Raw genomic sequence first — 16,487 nt, 5'->3', positions numbered from 1 at the left:
TTTTCTTCTATTTTGCTCATTTTTTTCAGTGAATGGTTATATTTTATTTTATTTAGGTATTTGTTGAGATTGATAATTTTTCTCTTTTAATCTGCTATTTTGGTGAATTGTATTGACATATTTTCTAATGGTATAGCACTCTTATGATATTTTTGCTTTGTTTTAATATACTGCCAGACTTTGCTAATATTTTATTAGAATTTTTGCAACTATGTGAACAAATGAGAGAGACATTATTTTTCATTCATTTTCTTGTGTAGAACATCTATCTAGTTTGGGTTTCAAAGTTATACTATCTTGATAATATTGGTTGGGATGCTCTTTTTCCTTTCCTAGTCTCTGGAACAGTTTGCATATAATAGAGATTATCTTTGCCTCTCCTGGGAGCCATCTGGGCCCAAAATGTGGTCTGTGTGCTATATGTATACAATGCTTATGTGTAGGTATTTTACTAGGGATTTGCTTTATTTTATCATCTATTCAGGTTTCCTAATTTTTCTTGAGACCATTTTGATAATTTGTATTTTTCTAGGCTATTGTCCACTTAATTTAATTGTTCATTGTTTATAGAATTCTTTTATGATGTTTTAATCTCTCCTATATCTATAGCTATGTCCCTTTTGTTTCCTTTCAATATATTTTAATGCATTTTTTCTTAGTCAATTTTGTGGTTATCTTGTTTGTTAGTCTTTTTCCAAGAATCAGCTTTTATCAATTCTGTCAAGTGCATTAGTTTTGTCTCATTATTTTTGTTTCTTATTACTGTTTTCATTTTACTTCCTTTGGGTTCTTCATTTCCTGATTACTTAGCTCATTAATTTTCTTTTTTTTTTTTTTTTTTGCTGTCTAATATATGCACATGAGATTTCGTGATTCTTCGCTTCACTAATTAGCAATCTTTGGGTATATTTGTGCAAAGAGTTATTAATATACCTAATTGTCCTTGTTGCTGCCGTCTCTCTCCATCAGGCCTATGAAGACATAGAGTTTTGGCAGCTGCCTTGTGAAAATCCAGGTGCACCGCTTGCTGTTTCCCTGGTGTATTCACTTTAATAATCCTGGCAGAGGGAAAACAGAGGGTGGTCTGAATTGTTTTTGGTCCTCACAATCACTGGCTTATTTTCTAAGCATTCACAAATTATCCTTTTAACTCTTATTTACACACCAGAGGTGCAAAGTCTTCTTTCTTTGTTAAATGTCAACAACAGGAATTCCTGATTGCATTTCTAAAAAAAAGCCTTTCTCTGAGTGCAAACGCACTGGGTTCTGGCCACTAGCTCAGGGCTGGGGTTTCTGCTCTCCCTTTTCCAACAGCACTGCTACCCTTTTTAGTCTGAAATGTATTCTCCTTGACAAAAGACCAAAAGCAAATGAGATGCTGAGAACTTCTGATATCTGTATCAGAAAGAAAGGATGTCCTTTCCTTTCCTTTTGTTTGAAAAGGAGCTAAAATGGCATGCATGTTTGGCCTTGAACTCTTCTACAAACTACATATCATTTCAATCTTGAGAATTTCTACTGCTTTCCTTATATAGGCTGACTCCACCCCCTGCTTCTATTTTAACAGATATATTTTAAACTGTCTCACTGGAGATCTCCCATTGATAGTGGACTTCTCTCAACATGTCCACTCTCAGTCTCTTTGTCTCTAAAATGACAGAGTTGGACTGGGGGATCTCTAAGGAGCAGTCCAGCCCTAAAAGCTAGCCTGTTGTGCAGGAGAGCAGACTGCTTTGTTCAGCTCTGCGCTTCCATCTCTGCAACCCATTGATGTTCCTCATATCCCCAGAGAACCTTTTCTGCCAGCTATGAATTCTGTTTCAAAGCAGGAAAAATGAAATTTTTCCTGAGGGGAAAATTTACTTTATACAAGTAAAACTTAATGTTTTCCCTCAAAATAGAAAGGGGAGTCATTTAAGGGGCTGGAAGGAAGCCCCATGTTAGCACTATATGTCCTGGGGGGGAGGGGGTCACATCCTTCCTCATCCACCAGTCAGGGGACCTGGGTGGGCACCTCACATACTCTGAGCCCCTGTTTGATCTGCAACTAGTCAAAAAGAAGATAAAACCATCTTTCCTTTTCTGTTCAAAGGGTAAATGTGAGGGCAAAATAATAATGTGTAAAACACAGGTAAACTATCAAGCACTGTATTAACTTAGGGGGCTGTTATTACTATAGGGGTTCTGTTCTCTGTTTTTTTCCAAAAGGAAAAATGAGAATACAATATAAGCAAGAGCTCTGCTACTTTGTCTTTTGTAATCAAAATGAAAGTTCTTCAATGAGCTTTCCTTCTTCTCATAAGCAAGTTACAGAACTTCGGTGATCCTCTCTCTGCTCAATTACAGTGTATAGGAAAACCTTGTTCCAATATAAAGCATCATTCGGATGAGAGGTATAAGTGTTTTTATTCTTCACATGTCATATGGTTCTTTGTACATTGTGCATACTTTTCAGCATGTTATTACTACAAACATGAACTCAAATATGCAGTTCATTCATAATAGGAGTTTCCTGATGAATGAGGTGGATAATTGCTTAAAGGAAAATGGTCTTTTCTTTAAACAATTCCCATGCAGATATAAGCCAAATTCCCTTTAGGCACCTTGAGATTTGCGTATCATGGTTACAGAAAATAACTTTCTCCTCCTTCTATGGCAAGACATCTAAACCAGATACCCCAGCCACATGAGAATTTGTCCTTGTACCTAATAACATAGGCAAGATGCCTGTTATTTCTCCATGGCCTGCAGCCTATCTATATATGAAATATTAATTTAATATACCAACAGACACAAATCAAGCATCTGACTAAGCTCAATAGGAGTCGTCCATTCAAATGGAAATGCTAAACTGGTAAATAATTTCCTTATTGCTTCTCATCAGCTTCTGTCTTGACACCTGTGTTTTCCATTGCCTCCTGGATACCTGCCTCTGTATTTCCCGCAATAGCTCAAACACCTGAGAAAATGACACTAGTCATGTTCTTCCCCAAGTGATTCCTAGAACATGCTCCCATTTACCCAGCCTTCTCTTGGGCAACTCTTTTCTTTTTTTGTTTTTGAACCCACCGCCTCCGGTATATGGAGCTGGCACCCTACTCCTTGAGCCACAGGCACCGCCCTTCTTTCCTTTCTTATTTCTCTACTTCTTCATTACTCCCTTGTTACTTCCAGATTAGATTAAGTTAGATTATTATAAGAATCTTTGATCTGAGCTCCTGAACAGGTTTTCCTCCCTCCAAGTTCTGTCTCTTCACACTGGCCCAGAATTATCCCCCCAGAATGCAGATGGGCCATGATGATTCTGTATAGCTTCCTATCACCTGTGAAGTCAACACCATACTCTCCAGCATAAAGTTCAAGGCTGTTCATTATAGGTTTTTGTATTATTATTTGAGAAGTATTCAACTGGGGGTTATAAGATCATTAACTAAAAGTGACTTCAACAATAAGAAATATTTATTTTCTCACTTAACAAAAAATTCAGAGGTCTCAGGATTCAGGACCATTTTATTTAGAAGCACAGCACAAGCATCCAAATGCTTTCTTCTGTTTTGTCCTCTGAGCATGTGGCCTTTCGTCCTCTGGCCTCCCTCCTTTGTGAACTCCAGGTGGCTGCTGCAACTCAGACATCACATATTTCCTCACATAATCTTGTAGAAAAATACATTCTCTCTCCTCTTAGGAAAACCTGTCCGTGAACCTCCAGACAAATTTCTCCTTGCATTTCATTGATAAGAAGTGTGTCCCACATCAGTGCCTGAGCAGTCACAGGCAAGGAAGTGATTATAGTATTTGGCTCCTAGGAATCAAGACTCTTCCATTCAGAAGGAAAGGAGGCAGGGGAGAGGGTTTAAAGTGGCCACTAAGGAAGCCTCTATTAGTACCATGAGTGTCTACCAGGTTCCATCCTTAGTGGTCAGTCCCACCCACACACCTCAGGCGTGTGACCACCACTCTCAGAACTCAGTGTGTGTTTCCTTATTCCATGCATTCCCTTTTTCCTTAGCACATGCCTTGCTTTGCAGGTACTGGCTTTTTCTGGTACATCAGTCAGTGTGACTCCTCCACCATGCATTGTGTTTACCAGGCCTGCTTCATTATTTTTTTTTTCTTCCTGTTGATATTATGATTGTACACAGGGCTTCTATTCCAGTAGATTATGTGTGTTTCTATTTTAGTAGTCTTTTCCTTCCCATGGCCTTTCTCACAATGGCTAATAGAATAATAAATGTTTGTTGAAATAAGGTGAATGTGAATGAATATTATTGTCTATTTGATTTGCAGGTCTATGCTGCCAACATAGTGTCCCAAGATGGTGAACAGAACGGTCTTATGGGGAGAGTGGACGAAGGTGTGGATGAGTTTTTCACCAAGAAAGTGACCAAAATGGATTCCAAGTGAGTCCAGAGTCATTTCACTAATAATGCTATTTAACTCACATTTAAATTACTAACAGTTGCAACTAAACTTAATATACAGGGTGGACATAAAGTTCTTGGGCAGTTTACTATGTTAAACTATTTTAAATTGCACACAAACTTCCTATACTAAGTCTCATTTTATATATGGATTTTACTGTTCTGATGGTTTGAAAAATACCGTCTCTGGCCCAGCAATACCAGTGTCACCTGGGAACATGTTAGAAATGTAAATTCTCAAGGTCCTCCCCTAGACCTAGTGAATCAATACCTATGGAGATGGGACCTAGCAATCTGTATTTAAATAAGCCCTCCAGGTTATGCTGAGATATGCTCTTGTTTGAGAGCTATTATGCTGTTCTAAACCAGACCACAAATATGCCACCCAAATTATTTGTTTAGGCCTTTATGGCATTCATCTGGATAGTGGCATTACACGGCAGTGATCATTAATATGCTGGAATTATTCATGTTGAAGTTCTCCTTGTTCATAAATTCATAAATTTCAGGGGGGGACTAAGTCACTGCTAAGTGGCATGATTGAACAGTGTCAGAATGATAGCAGAATTAGTGAAGAGCCTTCAGAGTTAGCCTCTAAAGAATTCTTTCTACATTTTCTTATTACTAAGAGGTTCTGTAAAAGACAGTTCAGTGGCACTTTTGTTAATAGTTGTTTCACTTGAAACACTCCAGTCTTTAAGCATGATTTGTACAAAGTTATTTAATCCCTAACTGAATTCAGATCCATCCCAAAATACACTCTTGACATGGATTTGTGTCTATGAAGTATTATTCACCTTGAGATATCTAATACAAGAATGAATTTAAACCATACTGATAAGGCAAGGGCAGCAGGCGGGGCACAGGAAGGGAAGGAGCTAGTCCATTCTGTAGATTGATGTGCCTTATCTTGCCTCAGCAGGATGGTGAGGTGGAAGTAAGTTAAATTTTTATATCCTTAATAGTGTAACTTACTGAATCTTATAAGCTTTAGGACCCAATTATTTGTCTTCTGTGACACTGACCTTGAAGCTTAGCATACTATACTTGGCAAAATTCTATTCTGTCTTTCAACCTACATGCCATTTATTCATTGAAACTTTCTTTTTACTTCTCCTTTGCCCCAAATTAATTGCTGTTTCTCTACTGATGACTTAATACTTTTTTTTTCCATTCTCTGCACACATCTGTTAGAGCACACATAATCCTTTGAGACTTTGTTTGATTTTTAATTTTTATTTTACAGCATAAGGAATAGATAAATGTATTTTCTTTTCTTTTTTTTTGTAGAGACAGAGTCTCACCATACCGCCCTTGGGTAGAGTGCCGTGGCGTCACACGGCTCACAGCAACCTCTAACTCTTGGGCTTAGGCGATTCTCTTGCCTCAGCCTCCCCAGCAGCTGGGTCTACAGGCACCCGCCACAACGCCCGGCTATTTTTTTGTTACAGTTTGGCCCAGGCTGTGTTTGAACCCGCCACCCTCGGCATATGGGGCCGGCGCCCTACTCACTGAGCCACCATGTATTTTCAATGTAAAAGATTCGAGTAATACCAACATAAACAGAGAAAACTGGGAAAGTCCCTTTTGATGATTTGCTTTGAAGTCTTTTTTTTTTTTTTGTAGAGACAGAGTTTCACTTTATTGCCCTCGGTAGAGTGCCGTGGCGTCACACAGCTCACAGCAACCTCCAACTCCTGGGCTTAGGCGATTCTCCTGCCTCAGCCTCCCGAGTAGCTGGGACTACAGGCGCCCGCCACAACGCCCGGCTATTTTTTATTTTTGTTGCAGTTTGGCTGGGGCTGGGCTTGAACCCGCCACCCTCGGTATATGGGGCTGGCGCCCCGCTCACTGAGCCACAGGCGCCGCCCTGCTTTGAAGTCTTTTTTTCCCAGAGAGAGTACTGTTCCTCAAGAGCAATACCTCATTCTTATTTTTCATTATAACTTCAGTGTCTAACACACCCCAGTCACAGAAGGTTGAGTGAATCAAGGACAATCTTGACCTGTTCCCATATACTCTACATTCAACCACTGTAGGCTCTTAAACTTTAGAAATTTATAGTTAATGGGGAAGTTCATGAGCATTTGATCTGGACTGTGTGTATTAGTATACCTCCCCCATTGTGATTTCCTCTCCTGCTAATGCTACTTTCTTCTTTAATAGGCTCTGAATGAAAGTTGGGTAAATTGTATAAGGTATAAAATTCATTTTCTACCAAGATATTGTTGCTCCAGCAGGAGTCTGTACATGTTCAAGTGCACAAGTAGCGCCAGATGCATCAAATAACAATGGAAATCTAATAACACTTGTGATTTTTTTTTCATTTTGTTATAAAAAATAGAATGCTGTCAAGCTGAGATAAAGGACAAGGCATAGGTGAAATCATGACACAGTAAGAAGAAACTTCAAAAATCAAAATTATACATACTCATAAGGTTCAAATATTCTACAAGATTTTTTAAAAAGTCTCTTGTTTCTGTCCCTACTCCCTGGTCCTTAGAGGCAGCTAATTTTTATTTATTCAGTTGTTAATTTTGCTTCCATTTTCCTTAATAACTTCCTTCCTTTTCTTCCTCCCTCCTTTCCTTCCTTTTCTGATTTTCAATTTTAAATGATGGCCAGAAGGGCGGCGCCTGTGGCTCAGCTGGTAAGGCGCTGGCCCCATATACCGAGGGTGGCGGGTTCAAACCCGGCCCCGGCCAAACTGCAACCAAAAAATAGCTGGGCGTTGTGGCGGGCGCCTGTAGTCCCAGCTGCTCGGGAGGCTGAGGCAAGAGAATCGCTTAAGCCCAGGAGTTGGAGGTTGCTGTGAGCTGTGTGATGCCACGGCACTCTACCGAGGGCCATAAAGTGAGACTCTGTCTCTACAAAAAAAAAAAAAAAAATGGCCAGAAGTGTTTCAGGTTATAGACTTAGCCGGGGCGGGGGAGGGGGGGATTTTGAAATATTTGCATTATACTTACTGTTTCAGCTTCCCTAATCTGAAAATCTGAAATCCAAAATTCTCCAATGAGCATTTCCTTTGAGCATTGTATTGTCACATAAAAGTCTCAGACTTTGGAGCACTTTAGATTTTGGATTTTCAGATTAGGAATATTCAACCTATATAGCTCATAGACATTCTCTTTCCACCACACACCACACATTCATTCTCTCTCTTTTCCTCTCCCCATCTTCTTTATTTAATTTTATCATAATTGTTGATGTCTTGATCCATTTTCTGTTGTTATAACAGAATACCTGTGATTGGGTAATTTGTAAAGGGGATAAGTTTATTTAGCTCTTAGTTCTGGAGGCTGGAAACAGCTCTAGATGAACAGCTGCCTCTGGTTGGCTTCTGGTGAGGGCCCCTTCCTACACCATAACATGTCAGAAAAGAGGAAGGGGAAGCAAGTGCCTGCAAAAAGAGAAGAGGCGATAAGAGCGGGGACAAGGGAAGTTGACCCACTTTATAGCGAATCAACTCTCCTGAAAATTAACCCATTCCCATGAGAACTAGCCCAGTCTCATTAATCTGTTTTAATGACCTAATCACCTTTTAAAAGGCACTATTTCTCAATACTGCCAAGCTTCAACATGAGTTTTGGTGGAGACCATAGCTACTGGTTAGATTAGTATTTCATGTTTGCTTCATTCTGACCATGTAATATTCACAGCTGAGTTAGTACAACATAATTGCATTCTCTTTCCTCTTTCCTACAGCTTTTTATTTTCCCTGGTGTTAATAATTGTCCCCGTTTTCATTTGCTTAGTTTTCCACCTTCCTATCATAACTGCCTTATCCCCTACAGTAATGATGGAAATCTTCTCTCAGTGTGTTCCAATGTTCTCGGTTTTATCTTCTTGTGTGCCTCTCTCATCAGTACCTGACCAACTCCCGTCTGACCTCTAGCCTATCCCACTGCTGCCTTTTGGGATCTTCCTCATAATCTGCTGGGGGATCCCTTTATCTCATTCCTGTGTCACTTTCCTATTTCCATTGCCCTGTGTCTGAGTTTATGCCTTTATTTGGTGGTAAAGTTATCTCTTTGGGTTGCTTCCTAAGAAGGGGAGTGTGGGATGTGAGTTTCTATAACTTGTATATCTTTTGTCTTGATTAACAGTGTCACTAGATACAGAATTGTAGATCAGAATCTGTTTTACCTTAGAATTTTTAAACCTTTGCTCTGTTATTTTCTAGTATTGCTATGAGAACCCAATGTCTCTTTGGGTCTTGATGCACTATTTGCAGTTTGTTTTTGTTTCCTATTCCCTGGAAGCAGGTAGGATATCTCTGTGATTTCAGTGTTCTAAAATTTTATGATGATGTGCTCTGGAGTGGGTTTTTTTAAATTTTTATTCTTTCAAACTTATTTGCTGGGCATTCATAGCCATTTTTCAATCTGAAAATTCATGTCCGTTGGTTTTGGAAGTTTTCTTGAATTATTTCTGTCATAATTTCTTCTCTTTTTCTCTGCACTCCTATTCTAAACTTTCATTATTCAAATTGTATATTTCCTCTATTAATCTACTATCTCTTACCGTTTTTCTCTCTCTTCTTTTATTTCTTTCTTTTTTTTTTTTTTTTTTCTTGAGATAGAGTCTCACTGGGTCACCCTGGGTAGAGTGCCATGGCATTTTAGCTCAGAGCAACCTCAAACTCTGGGGCTCAAGCAATCCTGTTGCCTCAGCCTGTCAAGTAGCTGGGACCACAGGTGCCTGCCCCAATGTCTGGCTAGTTTTTCTATTTTTAGTAAAGATGGGGTCTTGTTCAGGGTGGCCTCAAACTCCTGAGCTCATGCAATCTACCCAGCTCATCCTCCCAAAGTGCTAGGATTCTAGGTGTGAGCTAGTGCACCCAACTCTCTTGTTTTCTTATTTTTGTATTCCCTTACCCTACCTTCTGGAGTGGGCCACAAATGAGCTTCTTGGAAATTTGTGGGTAGGGCTTGTTGTCAACTGGTGTGCTTCAATGTAGGGTGGTCTTCCTGGACCATTTGAGGGGATGGGGTCTCTCTGACTCTCACAATCTTTACATCTGAATTCTTTTTATGTTCTGATCTCCTGGCAAGTGTAAACTTGCCTTCCTGATTCTACCATCCACAGTGAGAGGAGAGGGCTGGGGATATCCATGTTCACTATGTAGGCTTTCTTGCACCTCCCTTGTTATACTTCCTACACTCAGCTCAGATTGGGGTGGGATAGGTAGGCATCATGGGCTCTGTGATTTGAGAAGAGAATCTAATGATTTGGTGAATGGGCTTCACAGAGAAAAGAGTCTTCCTTTCTTAAGCTCCTTCTCCACTTCCAGGAGTGCCTGCTGCTCCTCATTCTGGAGCCAGTATAAATCTGCTTACTTCTTGGCCTTTCCTACTATCAGCTTAAGGTTCACTTTTGTTAGATCTCTTAAGTCAATTGTCATTCATAATTTCTATATTTTGGCTTCCAAAGTCTGTTGGTTTTGCCTTTCTTCCTCTGTGGGGTTTATGTTTGGGTTTTTTTTTTTTTTTTTTAATATTTTGCTGTTATTTTAATGGAGATTCAAGGGAGCTAAATGGCTTTAAATGGTTTTAAATAAGAGGCGGTTGTCTGTGATACTGCCTATTTTTGGCTCATTTTATTTACTTTTTCTCCCCTTCCATTTCCTAAGTTTAGAACATTCTCTTTCTGAAAACTATCTCCAGAAGCTCCCTCTCTGCCTTTTTTAGTTATTCTACATTAAAGCAAGTGGATTGAGCAGGAAGGGTGTTATTTCAGATGTTATCTAATAATTATGGAAGGATCGTTAGGCTATTCTGGGGCAATGGGGCTCTTTCCAGTGTTGTCTAAATTAAATAAGGTAGTCCCCCACCTGTCTCTAGTGAAGCCAGCTTTGTTGGAAGTTCTTACACAGAAAGGCCCTTGACTACCTCATTTAAATATAAAAAAAAAAACCTAACCTCTCTTTCCAGTCCTACCACTGACACCTTCACATTCTCATTCTTAATGTGTATGCATCAGTTTTCTCATCCATGGATATGGTGGTAAGATTCCACATTTCTGGAGCAGCACCTGTGGCTCAGTAAGTAGGGCACCGGCCCCATATAGTGAGGGTGGTGGGTTCAAACCCGGCCCAAGCCAAACTGCAACAAAAAATAGCTGGGCGTTGTACCTGTAGTCCCAGCTACTTGGGAAGCTGAGGCAAGAGAATCGCCTAAGCACAACAGTTGGAGGTTGCTGTGCGCTGTGATGCCACGCCACTCTACCAAGGGCGACAAAGTGAGACTCTGTCTCTAAAAAATATTTCCTAAATGCAGTAACTCCAATCAACATTTTTAAATGCTTCAAATGTTTCTCTATATGCAGCAGTCTCCCCATATTTATATTTTGACTGAGTCCTGCTGAAACTTATGTACAATAAAACCCACAGGATCTATGTTTTGGTTTGAAATGCAGGAAATGGTCAACAAAAGGCTCAGATTTCCATGAGCTTAGTGAAGGAGGAGATGAAAAGAAAAAGAGAGATTCTCGGAAAAGTAGTGGCTTTCTCAATTTAATCAAATCCCGGTCTAAATCTGAGCGGCCACCAACAGTCTTGATGACAGAAGAACCCTCCTCCCCAAAAGGGTCAGTCAGAAGTCCAGCTGTGGACATTCCCAGGAAGGACCCCAAAGCAGCTGAGCACAATGGCAGTTCTGAACGGATAGAGGAGATAAAAACACCGGACTCCTTTGAAGACAGTCATGGGGAAGAAATGGGGAAGATGGACCGGAGTGACAGCAAGAGCAGCCCGCAGGGTGGGCGGAGGTATGGGGTGCAGGTGATGGGCAGCGGGATGCTGGCGGAGATGAAGGCCAAACAAGAGAAGAGAGCCGCCTGGACACAGAAGGTAAGAGTGGGCCTTTGTCTATGTATTTATTTGATACATGATACATGCACATATTTTATTTTTAGGGTACATGGGATATTTTGATATATTCATATAATATATAATGATCAAATCAGGATCATTGGGCTAAGGTAATGATCTTAAACATTTAACTTTTCTTTATGCTGGGAATATTTGAATAATTCTCTTCTATTTCAAAATATGCAATAGATTATTATTAATGTATGATCTACTGATACATCAAACATCAGGTCTTAATTATTCTATAAAAATGTGTTTTTGTACTCAGAAATCAACCCTTTCATCCCCTGCTCTCTCCTACCCTTCCAAGTTTCTGGTAACCACCAGTTGTTGCCTCCCAGCCACGTTCATTCATCTGCCCACAGCCAAGAGAAAGCCAGTATCTAGAGATAGCAAGGTTTATAGCAGAGAAAGAGTTTATTCTGCATAGCACTAAGTAGGGAAACAGGAGAAATTTCTTAAATCTGTCTCTCTGAGATTGGGGACACAGGGTTTTTAAGGATAGTTCGACAGGCAGGGAATTGATACAGAGGTTTGCTAATTGGCTAAGTTTGGGGCAAAATTTAGGAGTCTGGAAAACATCTTCTTGTTTTTCTTCAGCTCCTGGGGACATGATTCCAGTTGAGTTGATTTCTTGGTATGGGCTGCTGTTCTGGGTGGGTTCGCCAAACAACTGGAATGCAGGGCCTAGAAGACATCTTAGAAACTACCTTTAGGGTTCCAAGTGGTGATGTTATCTACAGAGAAAAGTTAAGAATCTTTATAACTACCAGCTGTGTGGAAAAAGTTAAGAATCTTTATAACCACCAGTTGGAAGCAAATAGAAGACAGTGGCTAAGTATTATTAACCAAAGGAGGGAACAGTGGCTGATTGTTATCATCATTTTAGTCGTGCCCACTCCTTGGCAGGGTTTGGGCCTTACCCTAGTTCTCACTTTGCACTCCTTATTACACAGTCTACTCTCTATCTTCACGAGATAAGGGTCGATTTGTTTTGACTTTATTATCCTATTTTGAGTTTTTGCCTTCATGCAGTTTTTATGGGCAAGAGAGGAACAAGGAACAAAGAATAGCCTGTTAGTTACATACAAATCCAAAAACAAAATACTTCTCCCTAAAGAACCTGGAGCACAGACCATGAAGGCATGGCCACGTTGTTACTTTGGCCCCAGGGTCATTCCCTTGTATGGCACAGCCTGTGAAGAGAAGCTATTGGCTTTGAAGAGGCACCTTCTCCCACCTGTGCCTGTCATGCCAGCTGTGGGAACTGTTCTGGGCAAACATCTGCTCACATCTCGGGGGGAGACTGAGTCAGCTGAATCCAAATGGAGTACTGACAGAGGCAAAGTGAAAGACCCAAACCAGATTATGGTTATATAAAGGCAGAATGTATTTTGCAGTTATTTCCTTTTCCCATCCTAAAAATTCTTGCTGAAAGAGAAAAAGGTCAAGGTATTCTGTTAGAATTAATTGGATAGTTGACCATTGATGTATATTATCTTTGCTACAAAGAAAAACTGTGTAGTTTAAAAATTGCTGAGATTCCCCCCAAATCTGATGTAATGTAGTGGGGTTTTTGTTTGTTTGTTTGTTTGTTTTGTGATTTGTCTTTATTTGTTTTTTTGAGACAGAGTCTTGCTCTGTCTCCTGGGCTAGAGAACAGTGATAGCATCATAGCTCATTGCAACCTCAAGCTCCTGGGCTCAAGCAATTCTTCAGCCTCACTCTCTCAAGTAACTGGGACTATAGGCATGAGCCACCATGCCCAGTCTTTCTGTTTTTTTATATAGACAAGTGTCACGCTCTTGCTCAGGCAAGTGTCAAACTCCTGGCCTCAAGTAATCCTCCTGCCCCAACCTCCCAAAGTGCTAAGATTACAGGTGCAAGCTACTGTGCCTGGCCCATTATTCATTCTTTGAACCTCCTTTTAAAGTATAAGGTTGCCTTTTTTTCTTTCCTTCTATTTTCTCTTCTAGCTACTTAAAGAATTGTTTTTATGATCACTAAGATGGATATTACCATGTTTAACTCAGGTTTTGCTTTCTATGCATTATCCTGAGCTTTTATTTTAACACAGCTGGTTCTCTAAAGAAAGGAAAATTTAATGTCTATTTTATTTGAAGTATCGTGTAAACCTGTGCATACCATGAACCCATGATTTTCAGGAAATAAATGCTAAACTACATGCCTATTATTTCTAAACAACTGATTATTGTTCTTGGTATATTAAATCCTCCATTCCACATAATTTTACAACTGTTCACCAAAGTACCCTTATCAACACCAACATTACCTACCAATTCTCTGATTACAAATTACCCGCAATTCACTCATGAACCACTGGAGAACAGTTGGAAGAGACCGTACATCTATAGTCTGCTGATTTGATAAAGAAGGCATGATGAGGCCTTCATCGGTTTGAATTCTGATACTACAACCACATTGTTAATGAGTTAGATGTTCAAGAAAGTGTTTAATCTATTTTGTAAATTTATAACAGTGAATGTGCTATTTTCACTAATGTGCTATTTATTTTATCGTTGTTTCCAGTGGTGAAAGCTTCTTTTTGGTGGAAAGATAAGAAATACTAAAGTATTTTACTTATGTACTTTGGATTTGATACATAGATTAGCTCAAAATGACAAGATCCGTATAGTATTGATTGTTCAAGGCTTGTGTAATACTAATGATCTCTTAGCGCCATCTAGTGTCTATTTATTTAAATTTTCTTTCTAAAAACACAGTCTCCCTCTGTCATCTAAGCTAAAGTGCAGTAGCCAAATCACGGCTAACTGCAACCTCAAATTCCTGGGCTCAAGGGCTCCTCCTGGCTCAGCCTCCCAAGTAGCTAGGAATACAGGTGTGCATCACCATACCCTGCTAAATTAAAAAAAAAAAAATTGTATGTAGTGACGAGGTCTCACTGTGTTTCCCAGGTTGGTCTTAAACTCCTGTCCTCAAGTGGTCCTTCCTGGTTGGTCTCCCAAAGGGCTAAGATTATAGGCATTATAGACATGTTTAACATTAAACATTATTAAAAATCTTGAGTATTTAAATTCAGACCAGTCAAGGGTTTTCTATCAGAATAATAAAATAATAAAAGATAGTTTTAAAAAATTAACTTTAGGATATTTTCTCTAAAGTACCATGAGTATTCTTTATAAAGATAGCAGTGTAAATATCAGTGGTCAATATACTGTTGATAAAATAATATATGATCTCTTCACCCTCCTCTGAGTAGTCTCCTTGCATTATTGGTGTTTAAGATAATGTATTTAAAGAAAAAGAATAGTACGTATGAACATATGTTATTTATCACTTATTAACAAAAGACAGTAACAGGTAATGAATGTTTAGAGTTCATACCTTTTCTTCTGAGAGCCCCCAAATCAACTGCCTGATCACAAAGATAGCAGGTATTTTACATTTTATACTACATGGAACATATAGTCATTTTGGGGATTTATAACTACTTCAGAAGACCTGGGAGGAAAAACAAAAAGCAACCCCAGTATTATTTTTCAGATGTAGGAAAATGAGGTGGCCAGGGTACAAAATTGCAGGAGGCCCTCACTGTTGGGTGCCCGCCCTGCACATTGAAGGGCCTGAAAGGGGGAGGTCCCAGATAGGACTTCATGGCCCAGCCCTGCCCTGCAGATACTTGTCCTGGGTATAGAAGGCTGGCATGGATCTTCTTTTCCTTGGGATCACTTTTCCATAATGACACCAAATAATGTGCCCATGTTAGCTGCGGTCTTTGTGTTACATTTCTTCTCAGAGACCTGCTCAGCGTCCTCCACTAGTGAAAGCTCTGGTAGTCTGGCTGAGAAATTCCTCGGCTTTCCTGTTATGTAGGGGCTGCCTTCTGATACAGCCATCTCTCCTGAGGGGCATGTGGCCCAGGAAGAGGGATGGAAATGCAGGGAATGAGGCTGATCTCACTTGTATTTCGAATAACCCTTCATATATCATCAGAAACAGTTTAAGAATTAGCTGTAGATATATACTTGCTTTTTAGGGTTGTCAAAAGTGTGAGATGAGCAGGAACAAACAGGCTGAAGGTCAGGCTGCCTCAGGAATCATTCTGCCTCCAGGGCTTCTGTCCACCTCTTCTAGTTTTTAGACGAAAAAAATAGATGGAGATCATCTTTGTCAACAGGATTATTAAGCAAACACTGGACTTTGCTGTTTCTTTCTTTTTTGTGTCTAAATGTCTCACTCTTATGTGGACTTTCTGGGAGGGAGAAGCTGATCCTGGCTTTACCACTTACCACTCCTACCCTGAGACAGTAGTTTTTCACTTTTCCTATCTTTACCATCGCTAATTCTCCCACATGCAGATTTTCTTTCCTTCTTTTTTTTTTTTGAGACAGAGTCTCACTCTGTCATCCTGGATAGAGTGCTGGGACATTGTAGCTCACAGCAACCTCAAACTCTTGGGCTTAAGCAATCCTCTTTGCCTCAGCCTCCCAAGTAGCTGGGTCTACAGGCACCCACTATAACACCCAGCTAATTTTTCTGTTTTTCATAGAGACAAGGTCTCACTCGTACTCAGGCTATTCTCAAGTTCCTGAGGTCAGGCAGTCGACTTGCCTCAGCCTCTCAGAGTGCTAGGATTACAGGCGTGAGCCACCACACCCAACCTCAGATTGGTTTTGTTTTTTTTTTTTAATTAACTCAAGCCCATTCGTCTGTATTTGCCTTCTGAAAAAATAGATCTGCATCCTATGGTTCTGCTTCAGTGGCAAGGAAGACCTTGCCTGCTTCCGACCCCCTTTTACCTCTAATTGTATATTGAAATTAGAAAGCTTTCTTCTGCTTTTCTTTCTTTCTTTTTTTTTTTTGTAGAGACAGATTCTTATTTTATCGCCCTCAGTAGAGTGCCGTGGCGTCACACAGCTCACAGCAACCTCCAACTCCTGGGCTTAGGTGCTTCTCTTGCCTCAGCCTCCCGAGTAGCTGGGACTACGGGCACCCACCACAATCCCGGTCTATTTTTCTTTTGCCCAGTTTGGCCGGGGCCAGGTTTGAACCCTCCACCCTCAGTATTTAGGGCCAGCACCCTACCCACTGAGTCACAGGCGCCGCCCAGCTTTCTGCTGCTTTTCAAATTAGAATTGTGGAAAACAAACCTGGAGTGAGCTCTGTAAATTTCTAGAGCGTAAAGCTCCATGGGCTACAGAGCCAGTTCAGTG

The 16,487-nt window shown here is 40.1% G+C and overlaps 1 protein-coding gene across 6 annotated transcripts in view; it reads left to right on the top strand.

The window, feature by feature from the left end:
• CARMIL1 (capping protein regulator and myosin 1 linker 1) overlaps positions 1-16,487 on the top strand; it is a 346,904-nt gene that overhangs the window by 314,377 nt on the left and 16,040 nt on the right. For all 6 annotated transcript variants that reach the window (XM_053602593.1, XM_053602591.1, XM_053602592.1 and 3 more), the window contains exons 32-33: positions 4,288-4,400; positions 10,839-11,271. In XM_053602593.1, the coding sequence (XP_053458568.1) occupies positions 4,288-4,400; positions 10,839-11,271 (546 nt within the window). The remainder of the gene's footprint in view (positions 1-4,287; positions 4,401-10,838; positions 11,272-16,487) is intronic.

Source organism: Nycticebus coucang, chromosome 9 (genome assembly GCF_027406575.1).
Source record: "Nycticebus coucang isolate mNycCou1 chromosome 9, mNycCou1.pri, whole genome shotgun sequence".
NCBI lineage: Eukaryota > Metazoa > Chordata > Mammalia > Primates > Lorisidae > Nycticebus > Nycticebus coucang.
The sequence above is the reverse complement of the archived record's forward strand: the minus strand, read 5'-3'. Positions and strand labels throughout refer to the sequence as shown.